At 36.9% G+C, this 16,952-nt stretch overlaps 1 protein-coding gene across 3 annotated transcripts in view; it reads left to right on the top strand.

Moving 5' to 3' along the window:
• LOC150100538 (uncharacterized) overlaps window positions 1-16,952 on the top strand; it is a 198,564-nt gene that overhangs the window by 26,562 nt on the left and 155,050 nt on the right. For all 3 annotated transcript variants that reach the window (XM_090401331.1, XM_090401333.1, XM_090401332.1), the window contains 3 exons: window positions 3,678-3,784; window positions 9,821-9,893; window positions 13,319-13,423. In XM_090401331.1, coding sequence (XP_090257457.1) covers window positions 3,678-3,784; window positions 9,821-9,893; window positions 13,319-13,423 — 285 coding nt within the window. The remainder of the gene's footprint in view (window positions 1-3,677; window positions 3,785-9,820; window positions 9,894-13,318; window positions 13,424-16,952) is intronic.

Consider the following 16,952-nt stretch of genomic DNA (forward strand, 5'->3'; position numbering starts at 1 on the left):
ATAAAATAAAATTCCACAAAAAAAATTTATATTTCTGACTTATAGTAGAACCACAATCAAAGCGTAGTTATTATTCGAATTCTCGGAGCTCGAGGAGTGTGCCATGACGCAGTTTTTTTCCTTTCTTGATTCGAGCACCACAGATCTCGTAAATAATACTGCTGTCTGAATTTAATTCATGTTGAGTAGAGAACATATTTCAGAAATGATTCTATAATTTTCGAGAAAATATATCAAACAGAGAGCTTACTCACACGAATCCTTTCCGAATCCGTTTGCCTTCTAACACTATGGTATGGAACATTGGTCTTGCAGATCAAACCTAAATGAAAACATGTTCACTTAACCGAATCAAGAAGATTGTCAAAGAACACTATAACAACAGTATGCAAGTGGAAGTAATCAGAGAGAGAGAGAGAGAGAGAGAGAGAGGTAAGAGCAAAAAAAAGTCCTAATTGCAATAAGAGAACGTTACCCCAGTTACCCCAAAATACATTAAAAACTCAAAATAACAGAATCTCCAATCATTGCAACATTTGTCATGACTACAATGATACACACACACACACACACACACATATATATATATATATATATATATATAGAAAGTTTTTTACCTTGGTATAATATATGTTAAAGATACCAAGTTATTTTAAATATAAACCTGGTGTTTTTTACTCCATTTCACAAGTAAGCAAACAGACAAGTCACTCAAGTTTGCGCCTGCAAGTGTTGGAAGTCTAGCTGATCCTGCACGTAGTGCAAGACCAAGGCAACTCGTGGTAAAGGTAGAATTAGCTCAGATCACTATTCTTAATATTTACCCTTAATGCAAAACACATCTCCTGTTGGAGATGTATGATGCTATGTATTAAAGGCACGGGGCCACTACCCAGACTGGTTTCGACCTTTATTGAGGTCTCATCAGTGGGAGCCAGGCTAAGCAATATATTAACTTATATTATACCCAAGGTAAAAAACTTTCTACATCTATCTCTCATCCTGAGATTTTTATTTAATAAGGTCAAAGCACCTTATGGTAACTTGTGTTGGTAAAATATTTATAAGCTCTGTATTACTTAAAACTTAGTATTTCTTAGCCTGACTGCCACTGATGAGACCTCAATAAAGGTCGAAACTGGTCTGGGTAGTGGCCCCGTGCCTTTAATACATAGCATCATACATCTCCTCTAGGAGATGTGCTTTGCATTAAGGGTAAATATTACGAATAGTGATCAGAGCTTATTCTACCTTTACAACGAGTTGCCTTGGTCTTGCACTACGTGCAGGATCTGCTAGACTTGCAACAATTGCAGGCACAAACTTGACTGAGTTGTCTGTTTGCTTACTTGGGAAATGGAGTAAAAAACCAGGTTTATATTTAAAATAACTTGGTATCTTTAACACACACACACACACACACACACACACACACACACACACACACACACACACACACACACACACACACACACACACACATATATACAGGGTGTTCGGGATAAATTTGACATATTTATAATTAATTATATTTTTCCGTAAGTTACATGTATTAACACACACTTCTCTTCATTTAAAAGTTTGGACCCTTCTTCATTCATATACAAGATGTCAGAAAGGATGGATAGCTGGAACCCACCTGAATCATGGAAGAGAATAACTTGTATCATGATGATTCGTGCCCGCCATCAAAATAAGGATATTACGACTGCTGCCCAATGCTCCCTGAATACAGTAAAAACAATCAGGCATGAACTAGAGACTTGCAATGGTGACTACGAGGATGTAGCAAGAAGAAAGATCCCTAGCAGACGATCTGATTGCGTTCGTACAGCAGAATTCCTCGCAAATCTGCAGGAACAGGTGTTGAAGAACCCTGGCATTGGAATTCGGGCTTTGTTCGTGGAGTTGCTAACTGTAGTCAAGCCCTGGATAACAAGGGTAGCCAATGGTAGGCCGTATGTATGGCAGCAGGATTCGGCCCCTTGCCACACCTCTGGGAAAAGTCAAAAATGGTTGTCTGAAAATTTCTACGACTTCACCAGTCCAAATGTTTGGCCTCCAAACTCCCCAGACCTTAACCCCATGGATTATTTTGTATGGGGCGCAGTTGAAAAAGACACCAATCGCACTTCCAGTAATACAAAAGCCCAGTTAATGGATAAAATTAAAACAGTTTTTGCGGCCCTTCCCAGGGAGACTGTAGCATCAGCTTGTTCGAGGTTCCGAAGCAGAATTGAAGCTATGATCGATGCTAATGGTGGTTATTTTGAGTAAATCTTGTTGATAGTATTGTAATTAACTCTGCCTGTAATGTTTTTTTGTCAATTCATTAAATTTAATAGATACAAAGAAGATTTTCTTTTTCCTTACGAAACTGTCAAATTTATCCCGAACACCCTGTATATATATATATATATATATATATATGGTTTATAAATGCTCGCTTTCTACTGCAGGACCATCAGTCTGCTTATTTTCAGGACAGTAGTGGCTACATACATACATATACAGAATGATCAAAATTAAAGTATTCCTGTTTAAGGCCTATTAGAGCGCCATCCAGTGATCCAAATGCTGCAAAAATTTGCAGGAATACATTGTGCTTAATGCAGAACCGATATCTGACAGGAAAAAGAATAGTTTCAAAATTTGCTAGCAGGGGCTATTGTAAACACAAAATGAATGGAATTTGTATATCACGCAACTCGGCAGGTGCCAGAAGGGTTTAGAAAGATGGACATGAGATTTTTATCTTCATTCTGCCTGTTAATACCGTCCAGAGTGTTAATGCCAACACTAATCTTGTGCTAACTTGCTTTGCACGTTAAGCTGTACTCCACCTAAACAATTGCAATGCTGTTGCTGCACTTCGCGAATTTCTTCACCTGAACAAATGTCGACGAGGTCCACTATCTCCGTGTGCTATGTGACGAATGATTACTCATTTTGAAGAGATGGAGTTATTGGGAGTTAGACCTGGCAGTCGTAAATCGGTTCACAACAAGTGAATAACGTTGTTACTGCCGTTGTGGAGCAGGTCATGAATAACCAGGTGATCAAATATTTACACTATAATCCGCATAAAGTACTGATTATTAATTCATACATTATTAATCTATAATAATCATACAAAACATGGATAATTTGAGCATGTTCGATAGCCTATGCTAATCTCTTTATGGGAACAGTAATCTTTCAATCTGCTGATCTTTTTCTCTTGTTTTTCCCTTTTCTTTTTTCTTTGTACTCTAGAAATGAATTGATTGTTTTTCGTTAAAAGCTTTAGTCTCGCACTGTTGAATTTGTTTTCTGCCTGTAAGGTATTATGTTCCAATTGTACACTGAAGATGCTTGAGCAACATGGAAAAGTTGTAAACTAATTTAAAATTTTAGAAATGGTGATTAACTCTGACCTACCAGTTTCTCTCTCTCTCTCTCTCTATCTCTCTCTCTCTCTCTCTCTCTCTCCCTCTCTCTCTCTCTCTCTCCCTCTCTCTCTCTCTCTCTCTCTCTCCCTCTCCCCCCCTTTCTCTTTCTTTCTCTCTCTCTCTCCCACTCTGAAAAAAATCAAAATCACCCATGCCTTGTACCTTCCCATAGTGTGAAATTACTGTTCTGTTGTAAGAATTTGAAATGAAGCTGATATAACATCGAGAATATTTCTTGAATTACAGGCTCGTCCAGTTACCTCAATCGACATACCAACAGAATTTGAATTAATGCATGAATTTGACACTTCTCTGAGAACAGAGACGGAATATTTGTCAAAAGCAAATGTAGGGTAAGTCCAAAAAAATTAATTTTTTTCACATAAATTTATTGCGTTCTTCTCTTCACAGAGCAGCCTAATTAACTGTGTTCATTTAATTAAACTTCTCGTTATATCATTTATCACACTTTTTTATCATCAAATTTGATTACTTGACTATGCTTCGAATGTTAGGAAGCCAGAAAAAAAAATTAATAATAGTTTGCTCCTACAACTTTTGTTAGAATGCATATCGATTAATACATAATCCTAAAAATCTTGCAATTCTAGCGTGAAGTCGTACGAAACTGGACTCCTTTCCGTCCTCCCCTATGCTACTATCTGATTGATCTTTCATTAGAATGGATTTTAAGGAATAGTTTAAGAAACATGCATTAAATGTTTTTAGACATATTATCTTAATGCATGAAAATATTGTAATGTATTGACCTACTTCACGAGCGCAGTATTTACAATTAGTAAAAATATTGACAAGATTTAATCAGGAGAAGATCCTGGATAAATTAGCTGTGTACAAAGCGGATTTGATTGTTTCTATGCACTTCCGACTACGAAAAGGGTGGAGAGACAGAGCGGTTTTTTTTCCTATTTTTATAAGTTCTGTATATTTTATGTATTTTGATTTCTTTTTTATATAATCAGGTAACTCAGATAGAGCTTTAGGCTCCAGCTAATTTACCCACTTCAAATCTACTTCAGCCTTCCAGTAATCGGGACGGCGGTCTTCTCACCTTCGACGAAATTTGTTTCCCATTTAATGCATTTAATGTGTATCGATTTTTTTTGATGGGCTAAAGTGTTTGGATGATGTGCGACATTCTTACTCAAACCCGGATTTTTTTTTCAGTTTTCGTATTTCATGTAGATTTTATACCATCATATAATTATTCTAAGAAATGATCTTGTTATAAATTTCTATTACAAAGCTCTATTTTATTGTAAACGTGGAAATATGCACGGTTTTACGAAATCATGGTTTCATAAACGAGTTGTCATGATTCATGAACATATTACAAGATAGAATTACGTTCAGTTTAATTACTGTATTCTTTCTTGTGATATTTGCCCTTCCAGCTGTCAATTCCAGCCCTTCCAGCTGAATGCTGAATTTTCCTGAATAATTTGAATCCTGAAGATGATGAAGAAGAAAACAATATATATATATAACAGGAATGCGTGCTGGAGTTCCAATTGAAGTTGACTGCATGCGTGCGTGAGTTATCACGAGAGCGCCAATACTGGACAGTGGCAATGTGTGCGTCAGACAGATTGTAGCTGAGGCTGTTGTTCATATGGGATGAATCGAGTGATATTTCTTTAGATTCGAGTATCTTTCTTTCGAGTTCATCATAACACGTATGTATGTTGGAGGTTTGAGGCCAGTCTACGAGGTGTTGGTGGACTTCATCCGAGTTTATAGAGAAAAGAACGTGGCTTGAGAGAGAGAGAGAGAGAGAGAGAGAGAGCGCTGATGGGATATGTCTCTTTGATGTTCTCCTATACGTAAAAAGATAGATTTAGCCGTTTGACCTTAATATGGTTTGCCACATTCACACATGATCTTGTAGACTCCTGGATACTGAAGAGGGAGATGTTTTACTTTAAGTCTACTTAGTATGGAGCGAAGTTTTAGAAACGTAGTGAAGCAAGTTCTAATGTTGAATTTCTTAAGACTTTTAGCCAGTTTTGGGGAGAGAGAGAGAGAGAGAGAGAGAGCTGATGTATGGCAATGATATAAATGCTCTTGGGGAAGAAGAATCTTCAATAGTAGGTGAACGACGGTGAGAGATAAATTTTTCAATCTTTTTAAGAGCGAAACCATAGTTGACAAAAGTCCTTTTTAGTAAATTAAGTTCACTTTTAATCTCCATTTCATCTGTTAATAAAGATCTGGTACGATGTGCCACGGTTGAAATAATACCAAATTTCTACGGAGGGTAGTGATGTGAAGAAGCATGAAGGTATCTGTCTGTGTGTGTGGGTTTTCTCAAAATAGAGATTTTGATATTTTCAGCACATCTTGTAAGTTTTAATTCTAAAAAGGGAAGACAGTTGTTGGATTCCAGTTCGTAGGTAAAATTAGTTTTCTCATGAAACTTGCTGAGATGGTCTACAAAAATATTGAGGTTGTTTGAACCTATTCTCAAATGAGGAATACATCATCTATACAACGGTACTAGATTTTTGGTTTTAGTGTTGAGGAATTAATCGCCTTTCCTTCGAAGTCCTTAAGAAATATATCAGCAAGAATAGGAGACAGCGGACTACTCATAGCCAATCCGTTTTATATATATATATATATATATAAAGAATACAGTCAACAAATTATAGGCATTTGGGATAATGTTCATAGAAGAGGACATAGTTACAGGTATAGTGTAAATGATACTGTATTTTCCGAGATTACAGAGAGAAATGTATGGGGAAAGGAATATTGCTGATGATGGAGAAACATCAACCCGTAAAAACCTTTGGAAAGGATGGGAGCAGAAGAAAACTGAAATGGAATGCATTTAAGGATATCTGGTGTGAGATAAACATTACCACGTAAAATGTATACCAATGTATTCCAATGTATACCAATTACATCTTCAAAGGAAGATGTAATTGGTATACATTGGCAAAATACTTCGATGAGTACAGGAAGCGTAATCAGCAAAGGAGACGAATTCTCATTCTAAGGAACAATCCCCGTCGCTATGGACAGTTCACTCTTTCAGGTCTCTCTCTGATACAGCATTCTTTCTTAGCAGCTTTTAATCTCTTCCCCTTAATATGAACACCTCCATTAAAAACGTATGCCTCAGCTTCCATTCTAATATGTTTACATCAATTTTAGGTCTCCGTATGTGTCCCAGGAATTTCATCTTTTTTCCTTTGTTAGTCTTCTTCCATATTTGGTTCAATTTGATTTCACGCAAAACTTCTTGGCTGGTCTTACTTCTCCTTAATCTTTTCCTAATAATACTCGCCAGCAGTATTGCCTTTGCATGAGAATTAGCTCTGAATTCAGAATTTTAAATGTTCTGTTAAGAAGTGGCATAATTATAACTGCAGATGGTGGTCGTGACAAAATTAGAAAAGCGGCTTTGTCATAGCATTAAAACCTGCAACAGAATAATATTAGTAGTAAAGAATATTAGTCAACAGAATGTTAAGGAGTTTTTGAGGTAAGCAGTGCATGATCAACATTAGGAGAATAAATCAAGTGGGAGTCATATGTAGCATTATTAAGCAGGTGCTGCCAAAAATATAAGTATACTGTATATGAAAGTGTTATGAGGGGATGTAAAGTGAAATCTGACCAGCAAACTCATGAACACTACAAAGTACGTTGAAGAAGAGCGACCAGAATGCAAGATGGCAAAATCAGAGGAAAATCAATTATATGAGGAAATGAGCTGACCGAGCAGCCCAAAGAGTTCTTTCGCTAAATGGCCACTAAAAGGAAAATTAATTACAAAAGGATGTATTTAATGAATTCAGTGATAAACTGATAGAACAAGACAAAATGGCTGAATTTCTGATTGAGTGATCACCTCCACAGCATCCAGTCGGAGGCAATGTAGTGATCGATATTATAGGGGCTGATCAGACAGGTGATCATCAGGTGTTTAGGATATTACAAAATCTGAATGCTACGTCTAATCCGTGAATTATATGGCCATATGATGAAATATCGCATCCACATTTCTCCAGTAATTACCCCTCACCACAAAATATATATGTCTCGATTATATCCCAGCCTCCTCCCCCATCCTTCTATCCACTAGGCTCTGCAATTTGCATTCTCTCAACATGTACTTATACTGAACATTCCAGACAACAGAAACTAACTTATTCAGTGATCTCCGAACTCTCTCCAACAATTCTTCATCCTTATGAATTTCAGCAACCAAATCTGTGTACAGTACTCTATGCAGTCTGATCAAATCGACGTACAATGGAATCATGATATCCACACTTATATGTCAGTATTCTCCGCACGATGGGTATAATCCGCCGTGCTGCCCCTCATAATTTTAGCAAACTGACCCGCAATTTTAGATCCCTGTCCATCATAACCCCCATATATTTCATCTCTTCATTCTCCTCTAAGATATCACCACCAATCTTATACTCTGAATCTCATCTATGCTTCCCGAATTTCAAAACCTTTCACTTTGCTACATTGAGCCGGCAACCCCACATCGAGAGCTATGAGAAGTAAAACATCCTTTTTACTTCTCATAGCTCTCCCAACTCTGCATCATTTACAAACAATTGTGTATCACCATTAAAGTCCTTGCCAGTGTCATTTATATATAAATTAAACGACAACGCTCCAAATAGGCCCCTGGGACACACTACTAGTGACTGTCCTCTCCCGGGATATCGCTCTCTCATATATACAACTCGCTGATGCCTATCATCCAGCAAGTCTCCTATCCTACTTACTAACCTAATATCCACTCGCATCTGTTCCATATTTAATTATCAGCTTGTGGCAATCTAGAGAAGGCTTTTGAAACATCTAAATATACTGCATTAAATTACAATCTCCTTTATCGAAATAAGTAAGCAGATTACAAAAATACGATCTTCTTTTAGCAAATCCATGCTGTCGATCACGGAGAATTCTGCTGCTTTCAATCCAGTTCTGAACCTTTGTTCTCACTGGCCTCTCTAATAGCTTAACTGCAACGGCAGAAACAGATTGGCTTCATAATTTGAAATCATGGTCTTATCACCCGTTTATGACGGAGAACAATTTTTTCATCTTTCCACTCCTTTGCATTCTATGTCTCATGTTAAAGAGGTAAGTTAAAGTTGTTGTGAACTCCCTGGAACATTTCCCCAAGACACGTTGTTATATATCTTCAAGTCTTGCAACCTTAAGGATATCAGGTTTACCCAATTTCTCATATACCTCCTGCTCACTTACCATCAATAGCACTTCCTCCTTTCATTCTACCATTATCACTGACCAACATCAACCTTCCATATCATTCTTTCATTCTTTCTTCTACAGGCCACATAACGAAAAGCCTCCCTACGATTTCTTTTGGCTTCATTTGCCAAATTCTCCTCATGCCACATTTTTGCTACTCTTACCAAGCCAGTCACTCACCTAGGTTTTCTGTACTCCCATGCATGCATCACCTATTCGGTCATCCATTTTGCACTTACCTTATTTAATTTTCTGACCCTTGGAATACACTCTGTCATTTCCTCTGTCGGATAGTTCTTGACCAAGCAGCATTGATTTCCTTCCCATTCAATTACTCATTCCATGATATCGTGTCAAGCTTCCTCCTGAGTCTGTCGTAATCACCCGCCTTATAGATCCACATGTAACCCTTCTCACAGAAGTCCTGATATGGCTGGACACCACCCAAACCCTTCATGGTCACTTTCGTCAACTGGGGAAAGGTTTGACACTTCATTTACAATAACATGATCTGATTACGTAGATAACCAAATCAAAGATTCCTCGATCCTAGTATACTCTCTGTTACGTACTGTCCAAGATAGTTGTTCCTCAAGAAATTCATTCTGTTTGGTTCTAGATTGTCTCTTCATTCCAATGTATACCACCATAACTGAAATTGTCCCCAACGATTTCAATTATGATAATTAGCTTTTCAGCCAGATCACCTTCCTTTGCATTTCCTTTTCATCGCTCTCCACATTACTAGGTCTATAACCACACCCTGCTAAACATTTCATCTTGTCCGCCTTCATTTCACACCATACTGCTTCAAACCAGTCAATGCTTTCTCTTTGTATCTCCACTTTAGATGGTCACATCTCATCTGCTATCGTCATCAGCACTCCTTCTCGCTTTCTGCCTTGTCTATCATCATGAAAAAACTACGTCCCTCCATATCTGTTGATGTCAAAATGACATCCTCATCGAACCTATAGTCTCACTTATTCCGATAATTTTGGAGCGAATGAACTCCATCAATGCTACAGTTTCATTCCCCCTTAAATAAAGAAAACAAAATTGTAAAAATGTCACTTCGACTGAGAATATTAATCAATGCATTCATTTTTTATTATTAGGGAAGTGATGCCTGGTGCCAGGAGTCCCTTTGGAATAACCCTTTCCTTTTCCCTATTCCCGGTATCTTTTGAGGTGAGGACTTGATAACTATTTTATGTAATTATATCTACTTATAGATTCATAAAACATTTAGCCTGCTGATATCTGTAAGGGAAAATAATACGAGTTCAAAGTAATTACTAACCTTATGTTCGTGTAAAAATTATTGTATATATTTACACTGACTGGTTTATCTGTGGCTGAACTGCCAAGCCCGAACAAAATTGTTGTTCGGAATCACTGCTGAAGAAACAGGACTCTGAACCAATATTTAATTACAACTGGTGCCCAAAACCTAAGCATGAACACTATTTCTGAATATTACAACAGCAAATTCAGACTAATCAGCTTGTGGCAATTTGGATAACTGACAATTTCGAGTAAAAAGCGGATAACATTCAAATTTTCGAATTGCGTAAAGGGATCACGTGGTAGCACTGAACAGGATAAAAGTTAAAAGGCTGCGCTAAGCGAATGATGTTTGATGGAAGCCCTTTTCGTGAAGGAATAAAGTTGCAAACTTGGATGTCTTGTAATGTGTCAAAGACATTATCTAGATGATTTCACGCAGGGAAGTATTATTGGAAAGCTTTATTGCTTACTATTTACCGCAGAATTACTGATATTGTCAGAGTTTGAAATCTTACATAGCGTTGTAATACAGGCTCTGGGTAGCGTTTCAAACCAATGGAATGTGCTCCAGACGTTTGCTAAGAGATCGCCTCGCTCTCCCATGCATCATGAAGACGGATTTTTGGTCACAACAGTAAAACGTAATCGACGCACCGCGGTTGGTCAGCTTGCAAGTTGGCTCCATTCAAGCATTCGCGGATATCTCGATAAACTGTGGCACGAGATCTGCGACAAGTAGGCCTATACACCCGAAGACCCGTAGTCTGCGTCTCTTTATCCACAGCTCATCGTAGAACACGTTTTCAGTGATAATGTATCCATACAAATTGGACAACACACCAATAGGCTAATATACTCTTTACAGGTGAGAATAGTTTTAGTCTTTCCTCCGATTCCAGACGACATTTGACTCGGTGTAAAAGTAGCACTGCTTACCATAGCGAGAATGTTCTTGAAAGGAATAGATACGATGGTGCTGGGATCATGGTGTGGGGATGCATTATGCTTAATGGACGCACAGTGTTTCGAGTGCTGGAAAAAGGGACTATGACTGATAACGATATTGCAACGAAGTTCTTCAGCGTCGTGTTCGATTGTTCCGTGGTATTGTAGGCGAAGAATTCAAAACTAATTTTTATGGATGACAATTCCACATCGCATCGTACATGAGCAGTGGAGATACTTCTGGAGACCGAGGATTTTAATTGAATCCAGTGGCCAGCACTCTCCAGAGATCTCAACTCCATAGAACGTTCGGGACGCAATAGGGAGACGCACTGCTGCTCGAAATTCCCCTCCATAAACAAACAAGGCCTTACTCTGAAAGAGAAGTGGGCACGTTTGCCTCACAAATTCCTGAATCGCTTGGTGCTGAGCATGGTGAGAGGGGTATCGCAGTTCGGAATGGACATATTCCATACTGGAATGTCTCTCCGCATAGTTTTACGTAAGCACTCTACATTTAATTGCTTAACTAGATTCTTAAAATATTTGTAACTTTTACAAAAAACGTATTGCAATTTATATGTCCGGTAAACAAAACATTCTACTGATAACCCTCTCAATTTCGTCATCAATTTTAGCGATCTATGAAAATGAATTCAAATTACCGTGTTCTGAATCGCTAGCAATAAAAACCACCGAATGTGTTATAAATACAAAAAGACCTCATTTACTCTTCTCCTTCATGGCAAAATAAATTTCTTCCCAATACTCTCAAACCTTCTTTAGTCAAGCTTTACCATTCTTACTTTCAACACTCAAGTATGTTAATTAATATAATTTTTAAAACTTATTCAATTCCAATGTTTTAGCCTAGTCGTTTAAAAAAAGAGTCCGATCTGTTCCAAAAATAGCTTACCTCTCTCTTTCATATTGTTAACATTTTAAGAGCATCATAATTTTCAGTAATACACAGTCTCGCCATAAATACTGTTACAACTTCCTCACGCCCACAGAATTATGCGATCCCGATTCCGTTAGTGGCATACTGTGCGCAGTTAATATTCCCATGTTTATAATTAGATAGAGAAGTCTAGCTTTACGGGTAAACATGCAGTGGGGAGAACATAAAAACCATGTAGCTGTGACAGCACTTCACAAGGTTGGAATGCAGCCGCCTGTTACTTTCAACACTAAAAATACGCGGGATCAGTAGGATGTTTGTTTATAGGTCTATTAACCGATATAATGATATACCTGACCGCCTAAGAACAGGTCGACCATGCAGTGTTAGGACGCAACAGCTTGTGAGTTCTGTGAAGGCATTCCTCCACCGTAATCCTGTGAGAACGCAGAAAGTGATATCGTGAGAGATGAACGTTTCTCAGAGAACGATGTCACGGAGAAGTGTCTTTTTTTAATCACCCTCTACCGTATAAGTTGTGGTGCCAAGAAGGTGATTAAAAAAAGACACTTCTCCGTCGGTATACCTGAACAACAGACACAGAGATATCCTCTTCAAAGATGAGATTTTCACCATTGAAAAGTCGTTCACGTGCCAAAACGATTGGATGGCCGCATAACACGTACATTAGCACCCATATCACTTCGGAGAGGTCATCATCTCCATATCAGTGATGGTTTGACGGAGGGATGACGTATTAGGGCGTATCCAAGTTGCACTTCTGTGAGAAAGGGGTCAAAGGGGTCCGTGCTGGAACCTGTGCTACGGTCCCTAAATCACAGTAAAGTTGGAAATCCACAGTAGGCAGTGGACTTTCCAACAGAACTCACGCCCTGCAAACAAGGCGAGGACCACACAACACTTTTTGGAGGCGAATGTGCCTGACTACATATTCCCATCTGATTGGCCATCTGGAAGTCCGATCTGAATCCGTCGGACTTCAAATTGTGGTCACGGCTTGAGAGAGTAGCCTGCAAGAAACAACACCCCAGCATCGCCAGCCTGAAAGTGGATTCGGAGGGAGCAGTGGCAGCTTCTCTGGGATGTTGTGCATGTCGCCATTAATATGTGGCCTCACAGACTTCCGGTATGTGTGACGGCAAAAGGGGAACATTTCGAACATTGAATGCTAGTATATGCACATGTGGTTTGTATGGGATGAAAGCTGTAAATGATTTCCTAACAAAATAAAGGTTTATACGCTGTTGAAGTTGTAGCGGTAAAGTATTGCTGTTTTAGTAAGTTATTAAATTCTACCACAGATGCATCTCTAAATAATAATAAATATCGGATTTTGAAAATATATTTTCTTTTTTTTAAAGAAAAATTTAACAATATATAACTGAACAGAGTGATGTTATTCAAAATAGTTATTTTTATTTCCTAGTTTCGTTTCTTCAATTTTTGTAGTTCTTTTCAGAGGAAAGAATGGAAAAAAAGAGACAACGCAAACGTTCCCAAAACTCCTTATTTTGTAAAACTAGGTGCCGTTGCGTTTCGTCATACGTTTTTTAACGTTGTAGAGGTATGTGTTTCAAAAAAATATTATCTTTAAAATTAACTAACTTTAAAATTAGAATTTTTAAAAAGCATTTAAAAGGTTTTTATCTAATGAAGAGAAATGCACGTAAAGTATGCACACAAAATTTCTGAGGTGCAGCCTCTGAACGTCTGCCGCTTCTTCTAATTGTACTTTGCTGCTAGTTGTGATTAAACAATAAAATCTCTATTTTAAGTGGAAACTCTTCCTCCAGTTATTGATATAAAGCAAGAAGGAATCGCTCTCTTACTCGCTTTTGTCTTATCGAATTATAGAATAAAGCGCTTTGTTGGTGTATAGTAGCCCAATAATTTTAACGTGGCAGATCGTATTAAGACAAAGTCAATAAGGAGCGGTTCTCAACATTTTTTTTAATATTTATGCCACCAAAACCGAAATTGAAAAATTTAAGTACCACTTATTAAAATATCTAGTTTATTAAAATATGTGCAATAAAATTGAAAAGTATAAAATATTGTATTAACTTGGTGATTTAATTGTAATAAGTTAAATAAGTTAAAGTTAAACAGTTAAATGAAATAAATCGAGAGAATTTGAGCGAGTACTTTAAACAGTTGACTGAATGTTATACGTGAGGGCGTTTCACAGTTATTAGTTCTTTCATATTTAGTTTTATTTTACTAAATTTCCAAAGAAATTTGTTTGCTGTGCAAACAAATTTCTTTGGAAATTTTTGTGCAAACAAAGAGAACCCATGCTTATAGAGAAATACAGGATAATCGCGATAGTAGGGATAACAATTTTATTGTCTCCGATTGTTTGTTGGACCAAATATTATGAATACATTTTTACCAGAAAATGTAATCGTAATATTCAATGGGATGAAATCAGAAGATAAATTAAAGGAAATGTTGATGTCACATTAAAGTGCCTGAGCAGGGGCACACAAGAAAGCACGGTTGTATCGATTTAACACCCACTTTTACTAATACTCAACGCTTCGCATTAACTCACTAAAGTAACAATCCTTAGAAATGAACGTTGCTGTCCAAGAAAATAGCTAGCAACGCCAGATATGACTCGCCCTCGATTTTAAGTTTCGCGATTAATTAATATATATTTATCCGTTCGGACGTTGAACAAACAAAATATTTGAAAATTAACACTGATTTGTCAACACCTATTACAGTGACATTTAAATGCAAATATATTTTCTTTTGCAATTTCTCTGTTAAACAATTATCAGCTGTTGGCTACAATAACACATATTCCAACACGAAAACATAAAGCATTTTCATCTATTCCGTTAACAAGGATCAGTAGAAATTGTAGGGAAGGAATCTACGCAAGTATCAGCTACTATGATTCTTAAATAAGCGAATTAAAAAAAAAACACTAAAGTCAATATGATAACAAACATTTCAAGATTTCACGTTTAGGCAGTATACGATTCTGATATTCTGCGTCATGTCAGCTCCTTGTTGGAAGCGATTATGATAATTCAGATTCAGGAAGCTTGATATTCTGATGCTGTATACTGCTTATGAAACTGGATAGAGGACACAGAGAGAAATATTTACTGTTCCAGTTTTATTTATAGTAATATTTTGTTAGGTTGCTGCCTGCCTCGGGACAGCATTTCTCAGCCACTGCGTATTTTTCGTGTTAGTAAGACGAAAAAGCATTCGTGGTACGCAAATAGCAGACAGTTCAATGTTTTAAATATATGAAATAAAAAAATAAAATATTAATTACATAATAAAGAATTACGTTTTACTTATCTTTTTTTCACTCTAGCAGGACTTAACAAATCATGAGTTGCTTTTTAAATATGTTGTGTGTACACCCTCTGAGAAGATAACAATATATTTCAAAATGCATTTTTGTTTATATACGAAACGAGAAGTATTTCTTCATTCACTCTTGCATTTGATTCAACTGCCATATTTCTCCTTTCAACAGACTACTGATAACTCAGCTTTCTGAGGACTTGATTTGGAACTGTAAATGTAAAACTGTTAAGATTTGACGTCAGACGTAAGAGTCGGAAAGCAGCGTTGTTTAATACAACATTAATACATCGTTACCTGTTACCAAACATATTCCGTTTCTTGATATTCAAAGTGATTTTATTTTGGGCATTTACCTGAATATTCGTTTTAGAACAAAAGCAGTAGCTAAATGAGTGGGATTAAACAATTAATGTTGCAAAGAAATGGAGAATTTTAGATTCACTGTGACTGGGTAGCAAAGCTCCTTGAAGAAGATCTCTAAGCTATAAACACATGTCTATGAGAATGATTGTAGAATGTGATGTCGATATGGAGGCAAAAGACACTTGTTCCAGACGAATTGGGGGTGGTTTGGCGGTTCTAGTTAAGAGTGTCATAAAAACTTAATTAGAAATCGTTACCAACTCATTCAGTGAGTCAGAGAGAGAAGATGGTTGCTTATCCCTAAGATTAAAGGCGATTTTCTTCAACTGTGGGAAACCCCGAAGTTGGTTGCCATTGCTGAAGAGGAGAGAGGCGATTCATCTTGCTAAATCACTGCCTTTGACTGGTAGTTCGAGGTGGTTACGGGAATGGAGCTGGTGGTGGGATCCATATTCATACTCTTAAACGCATTAAATTAGCATAGACGATTAATAAAATTAGTTAAATTGAAATTTTGTGTTCATGTGTTTGTTGCAGTGTGCATTAAACATTATTTGAAAAGAAGTATAAATGAAACCATTGATTAGAGCTGCTAACAAAATTGAATAAATCGACATCTATTCAAGTTATGCATTAAAATATGTCCCTGTAATTGAAATCTATTTTAATGTCTTCTCGATGTTTAATTTATTCAAACGTTTACGTTTAGCAAATTCAATATTTATTTTGAACATCATAACTAAAGCGATCTGATTCAGTTACCAAATGTTTGTTAAATTAGTGTGAGCAAGATCGGTATAATTTATTATAGTAAATAACTGATGTAGTACACTACACCGATGATTGCGCTCATGAATTATTTTATTTTTTGTTTTTGCACTCATATGGCAAACTAGGAATCAGAACAATCCATTGGGGGATTGCTCTGATTCCTATTAATTTAGAATGAAAGATTTCTTTACAGTTTTTCAGTATTATTCACTTATGTAGACATGAATATGAAAATTCCAACAAAATGCAATCCTTATCTCCACCTTTCATGAAAGGCCAGATGGTAATAAATAGCAATCTCACCTATTCTGCATGCATATTAGGGGTCTCAAAAAAAAAAAAACAATTATCATCATCATCATCATCATGCTTGTCAAGGATTTAGACCTAGCGTGGCCTGTTCCGGTCTTATAAGTCATCGTTGAATCGTTTAAGAGGACGTCCTGGTTTTCTTACACGTTCAAAGAATGAAAACAGAAAGATTACCAAAGCAAGTGTTCCATCGATTTATGTTTATATTTTAAATTTTTTCTATTACTGGTTCTTGGTTTAATTCTTTCATAATTTCTTCGTTTCTTTTTGATCAAATAGAGTATACTTTGCAGTTTATCCCATAAACTTCATTT

The sequence above is a fragment of the Typopeltis vanoorti genome, chromosome 12 (genome assembly GCF_054136105.1).
Source record: "Typopeltis vanoorti isolate ZY-2024b chromosome 12, IOZ_Tvanoo_1.0, whole genome shotgun sequence".
Lineage (NCBI taxonomy): Eukaryota > Metazoa > Arthropoda > Arachnida > Uropygi > Thelyphonidae > Typopeltis > Typopeltis vanoorti.